This window comes from Etheostoma spectabile, chromosome 24, assembly GCF_008692095.1.
Source record: "Etheostoma spectabile isolate EspeVRDwgs_2016 chromosome 24, UIUC_Espe_1.0, whole genome shotgun sequence".
NCBI lineage: Eukaryota > Metazoa > Chordata > Actinopteri > Perciformes > Percidae > Etheostoma > Etheostoma spectabile.
The window spans coordinates 9247323-9253363 of record NC_045756.1 but is presented as its reverse complement, the minus strand read 5'-3'; the positions used below and the strand labels follow the sequence as shown (position 1 = coordinate 9253363).

Here is a 6041-nt window from a genome sequence, read left to right as displayed (position 1 = left end):
GACTGGCTGGCTGGTTTCGTGCAAGCTGGCGTGTGTGCACGGGCTGGCTGGCACGTGCGCGGGCTGGCCGGCGGGCGGGCGTGCTGGCTGGCTTACGAGTTAACTGGAGTGCATGCTAGCGTTGCTGGCTGCAAGCTTACGTGCATGCTGGCATGCGTGCTGGCGGGCAGGCAGGCGGGCATGGGTGCGTGCGTGCAAACAAAACTCAACAATTAAGCATTTAAAGGGAGAGTCGGTAACTATTTCCAATTTACACTTTTCATTTATTGTTTTAAATGGTCTTTAAACCAACGTGTTTATCCTCTGGTCTTTCCCCTCCTCAGTACGCGGTGGATTCTCAGATCCGCCTGCGAGGCCTGAACCCTCAGAAGAGCATGCTGCTGCTGTCACCCAGACCGGTACAAGGCCTTTTTTATCTTTCTATCTAGCAGAGCTGTAACAATTCTATTTTTTTGAAGTACAATTATGTTTTAGAAATATTTGATTCATAATTTAATTGTATTGTTCAGTCAAAAATAAAAATATAAATTTGTTGTTTGGGGCAATGAACTTGACCCACTTCCACCTAACTACAGTGCTGTCTATACTCATCAGATCTCCGTGATCTGCGTAACGACAGTATCGTGGAATGTTTGCCTTTAACATAATAACCCAACATACATCACTACTGAGATTAAACTACATTCTCGGTTGTAATTGCACTGAATAACGCATTCAATAAACAGAAACATAACTTTTGCAGCGCACATGAACAGATGCTCAATATTAGCTCACACATAAAACAGCACCCTCATGAATTGCTACTAACGTCCATTTATAAATCCTACATAACATCGTCAGACTTATTGATGCACGCACACAGTAGTGTCCACCGACTTAGTTCAATGAGGGGAAAAAAGTGTCACAGCCTTAACTATATACACTAACTATAAAACGCCTTTCTCTCGCGCTGAGGCGCAGAGCATGACCTCACACATGCCGATATGTCACTAGTCCAGATGGAGCAAGCTCATGCTGACAGAGAGAGAGAGAGAGAGAGAGAGAGACTGTGTCACTACAGCCAATCCAAAGTGATGGTCTTTTTCACAAGATGATACAGTATTAGAGTACAATCACTAAAGATGAGGAGCAAGGTTTCAGAACAAGTTGTAAACAATGTGATCCCTGGTTCAGGGAGAAGAGACTCTGAGAACCGACGACATCCTGGAGGTGATCGAGAAGGAGGGCGACTCCATCGCTGTGGTGATTTTTAGCGGCGTTCAGTATTACACCGGCCAGCTGTTCAACATGGCCGCCATCACCGAGGCTGGTCAGAGGAAGGTAACAGACACACACTTCCCTAAACTGCAGTGATGGAAGGTATTCAGATCATTTTACTGTTAAATGTAAAAATCCCCACGCTTTATAAAGTGGAAACCATCCAGACAGTAGTGTGTTTAATGGTCTAATCATAGTTTTTGGGCTTTCAGGGCTGTTACGTAGGTTTTGACTGTGCCCACGCTGCGGGAAACGCCGAGCTGAAGCTGCACGACTGGGGGGTGGACTTCGCCTGCTGGTGCTCCTACAAAGTACGCTCTGTCTTTTTTTGGACAGTTAGTCTACTGGCTGTCTGGATTTACCCTGCAGAGATCTGAGGTCTAAAGCTTTCGTGATTCTTCTGACGTTGCTAAATTTTCCCTGAAAATGAAACGTTGTCGCTATAGACTAGCTTTGTCTCTTCTGTTAATTTCAAGTGTGTATCGGGGTGAATTTTCCACATATGACCAAATATGAGAACACAGTGGACGTGACGACTGTCTGCTTTCTCCCAGTATATAAACTCAGGTGCTGGTGGTCTAGCCGGGGCGTTTATCCACGAGAAACATCGAGAAACCATCCAACCTGCGTGAGTGCTTCCTGGGGCGGTTCATTAACCAAATGTTTTCATGGCACTTTCTACATCTACCCCGCTACATTTCAGAGAGAAATGTTTTTTTTTAACTACACTACATTCATTTTGACAGCTTTAGTTACACTGTAAGAAAAAAAATCCAAATAAAAAGGGATGATGTCCTGGGTGTAAAATAACAATACCTTTTCCATCAAGTTAGTACAGACAGGGCGCCAGGATAGCTCAGTTGGTAGCGCATGTGCCCACATGTAGAGGGTTAGGCCCTGCGGCCCTTTGCTACTGTCAACCCACCCCTCCTCCCCTTTCAAGTCTTCAGCCGTCTAATCAAAAAAATAGGCCTAACACCCCCCCCCCGCAAAACCCACGTAGTTTATGAAATGGAGCGAGATGCCCACTCAATTCTTTTGCATTGATTGGATTTGTGTTGTGATTTTCATTTGTGATTCTAGAAGTATTGTGATTTGATAGTGTTGAGTATTGGGATTTTCTTTTCCTTCTTTAAAAAAAAGTTGAATAATACACTTCTACATACATGAACTGATCCCAAATTTTTACTAACTTTTTACGCTTTTTTTGGGGCATTTTGGATGCTTTTTGTGACTTAAGCACCTTTTTAAAACATTTTTTGATGTTTTTCTGCTTTCACTCTGTTGGAAACGGTTGATATGATACTTAACATTTTCAATGCAGGACTTACTTGTAACTGAATTTTTACATTGTGGTATCAGTACTTTTACGGTAGTAATTTGAATACTTCTTCCGCCACTGATGGATCCGTCTCCTGCAGGTTGCTGGGATGGTGGGGACATGACCTGAAAACTCGATTCCAGATGAATAACGGTAAAGGAGATAAATTGGTATTGTATAATCCTGCGCTGCAACATGATGCTAGTTTGTCTTTGACCTGCCTGTTGTCCTTGTTTTGCATTTGGCCATCAATTTTGGTAAAACTGCCCACGTTTGAGCTCTACATAGTTGAATAGAAGTTTCCAGTTATTGGCAAGTTGCAGTTGTTGATTGTTGTGGCGCTTTGCATTGTGTGATACAGTAGGCGAGATAGACTGGTCCGAGGCACACTGGAGATTTTCTCCTAATCAGAAGAGCATCTGGACATTTTTGGCATAATGCAGATTTGGCTTTTGTTTGCATACTACATTTTGGCCGATTCAGTAGGCAATGCTAGTACAGTTCCCGGAACGCAGATGATTTCAAAATGTAAATAATACAGAAATAGAACAGTGAATCCTGTTCTACCGACATTTCAATGTTAAAAGATACAGACTGGTGAACAGTGTTTTCTGCGTTCTCAGTCATGGAGCTGCAGCCTGGAGTGAGCGGCTTCCGACTGTCCAACCAGCCCATCCTGCTTGTCTGCCCCCTGCAGGCCAGTTTGGAGGTACTGCACGCAGGCATGCTCAGAGTCAATGGCTTAAACAACTTGGTTTAAATTAAGCTCTGTTTTTAAATAAATGGCACTTTAATTCCTGTATTGAGTATATAAAGTATTGCCATTGTCCTGCTGATGGGGGGGGCTGACACAACACAGAAACATTAGCTTTAAACATTAGCTAGTATGACAAAAGTGTTAAGTCATAATATAGTACGTTGGAAAAAGTCAAAATAAAGTTATATGTCACAACTCCAAAACTTATTTTTTTTTCCTTTTATGAAGTAATTAACACAGACATCGTTTTTATTTTGCCAGGTGTTTAACATGACCAGTATGCAGGCGTTGCGCAGGAAGTCTCTCCTGTTGACAGGCTACCTGGAGTATCTGATCCAGCATTATTACAGCGAGGACCCCGCTCAGCCTCACAAAGCCCACGTCCACATCGTCACGCCGTCGGACCCTCAGCAGAGAGGCTGCCAGCTATCGCTCTCCTTCTCCGTCCCTATCCTGAAAATCTTCCAGGAGCTGGAGAAGAGGGGAGTTGCTGTGAGTACACTCAGCAGCTTTTAGGCTACTTTTTAATTACCACGTCTTGGTTTTAAAGTGGCATTTTGAGCCAGAACTCAATGCTAACGTTCTCCTAGACTGGACAGAGAGACGGACTTTTAAAACCCTTTTCCTGTGACATTTCAGTGTGACATGAGGGAGCCTAATGTGCTGCGAGTCGCTCCGGTGCCGCTCTACAACTCGTTTAGCGACGTTCACCGCTTCGTCCAAACTCTGGGATCAGCGCTCACCGCCGGCAGCCCAAGGAATTAACTGTTTTATGTCTGTACTCTCCCAAAATAAATTGGTCATGTGGCATTGTTGTATTTACATATTGTTATTACATAGTTAAACTTTAGCACAGTGACGTGGTTCCATAAAGAAATATAAAGACTGCAAGTGGCTGAAAGGAGGGTGGTTAGAATGTACTGCAGGTGAATCAAATTAGGATAGTCAAATTTAAGTAGAAAATATAGGAAAGGTTATTATAATGTTAGAAATTTAAAAGGCTTTTATAAATATTACTTTCCATAAAATTTTCTGTCAATGCAAATTAGGCTAATTGAAATAAAACCATGCCAATCTCTAGGTAATGTGAAGGGTTCAGTTCAGAAAATTTGGACAGTGACACAATTATAATTAATAATTGATTTGAAAATAAATCCTTGAAGAAATTGTACTGCAGACTTTCAGCTCTAAATTTGAGGGTATTTAGGAAGTACACACATTTTCATACATAGTCCTTATTTCAAGGGACTGAAAGTAATTGGACAATCGAGTCAAAAGCCATTTCATGAGCAGGTACTTGGCTCTTCAGCCGGTGTGTTACTAAGTGGGGAAACTTTTAGAAAAGATGTTGGCGGCCAGCTATAGGCTCCGATTTGGAGCGGTCGCCACCGTGCGCGCTCCCCGGTTTAAAGCTAGCGCTGTGCTTCTTTCAGACAGTCGCCCACTCGCCCAGCTGCTCGGGACCTGCCGGGGGACCGCTAACAGTATGTTGGCCCGCACCTGCTACGGGGTGCTATCTAGCTACGGAAGCATATCATTTTAATCCCATGGTGCAGAGCCGTGCCTCTAGTCACTAAGCCTCGCCTCCAGGGCAGCGAATATGCTACATTTATTACATGTACTTCCATCACTAAAGGAGGCAGAGGAATAGCTAAACATCTGACAACACAACACGCTCACCCTACATGTTAGCACGTCCTAATCAGTTATGTGATTTCTAAATAGCAATAGTTTACCCCCCCCCCACTCAGGGTGCTGGTCCAGCTGGCAGCACCCCTCACTGTGATATCTCTCCATTTGTGCATGTATAGGTCCTGAGCATGTGTGTGTATTTCAGACCTGTGTAGTGATTACTAACAGAATGTAACTTGTAATTTCCCCCCTAAGGATCTAAAAAACAGTATAAATTAAATTAATAAATTATTGCCACTATTAATTTCAACCCTAACCAGCCTGTCAGACCCTAACCCTAACCCTACCAAGAGCCTGGGTCTGTTCCCGGTTTCTTCTTAAAAAGGAGTTTTTCCTCGTCACTGTCGCACTGTTGCTTGCTCTGGAGGGAACTACTAGAACTGTTGGGTCCTTGTAAATTATGTGGTCTAGACCTACAATATCTGCAAAATGTCCTGATAACTTATGAATTGATACTGTAAATAAAACTGAAATCTTCCTCTGACACAGAAAGCAGACGAGATGACAGAGGCGGCGTGATTGATTAAAATGTTGGTAACATTCATTTGTATGTCAAAATGAATAAATCTTTTCAATTATACAAATTATCAGTTGTAATATTGCGTCACCAGCTACCAAACTCATTTCCATATTGTGTATTAAGTCCACATATTGACTATCGCGACAGGCCTACTTGTGAGAGCAATCTCTGGCTTTTAAAGATGCGGTAGGTAAAAATTATAAAACTAACTCTTTCATATTTGATGAAACTGACCCTATGCTCAAGGTAAGTCAGACCAACGTGGAGTTAGAGTTGGAGAGCTGTCTGGAGATGGAGAGGGCTCAAGCTCAGGAGCTGAAGGGTAAATTGAGCAAGATGGAGGAAGCTCTCCGAAAACAGGAGGAGGAGGCAAAGGAGAAACTGGAAAGATCCCAGGCTTCCCTTAGAGCCCAGCTGGATGAGGCTCTGGCTCAACGTGTCCCCTCCCCACCCAGGGAAACGGAGCATCTGAAATCCCAGATGGGAAAAATCAG

At 43.3% G+C, this 6041-nt stretch overlaps 1 protein-coding gene across 4 annotated transcripts in view; it reads left to right on the top strand.

The window, feature by feature from the left end:
- kynu (kynureninase) overlaps positions 1–6041 on the top strand; it is a 23040-nt gene that overhangs the window by 13657 nt on the left and 3342 nt on the right. For 3 of the 4 annotated variants that reach the window (XM_032506530.1, XM_032506527.1, XM_032506528.1), the window contains 8 exons: positions 324–398; positions 1174–1320; positions 1470–1568; positions 1812–1885; positions 2679–2731; positions 3202–3287; positions 3597–3827; positions 3975–4194. In XM_032506530.1, coding sequence (XP_032362421.1) covers positions 324–398; positions 1174–1320; positions 1470–1568; positions 1812–1885; positions 2679–2731; positions 3202–3287; positions 3597–3827; positions 3975–4100 — 891 coding nt within the window. In that variant the 3' untranslated portion in view covers positions 4101–4194. Of the gene's footprint in view, positions 1–323; positions 399–1173; positions 1321–1469; positions 1569–1811; positions 1886–2678; positions 2732–3201; positions 3288–3596; positions 3828–3974; positions 4195–6041 lie in introns of those variants that run through there. The other variant, XM_032506531.1, reaches the window with a different exon arrangement.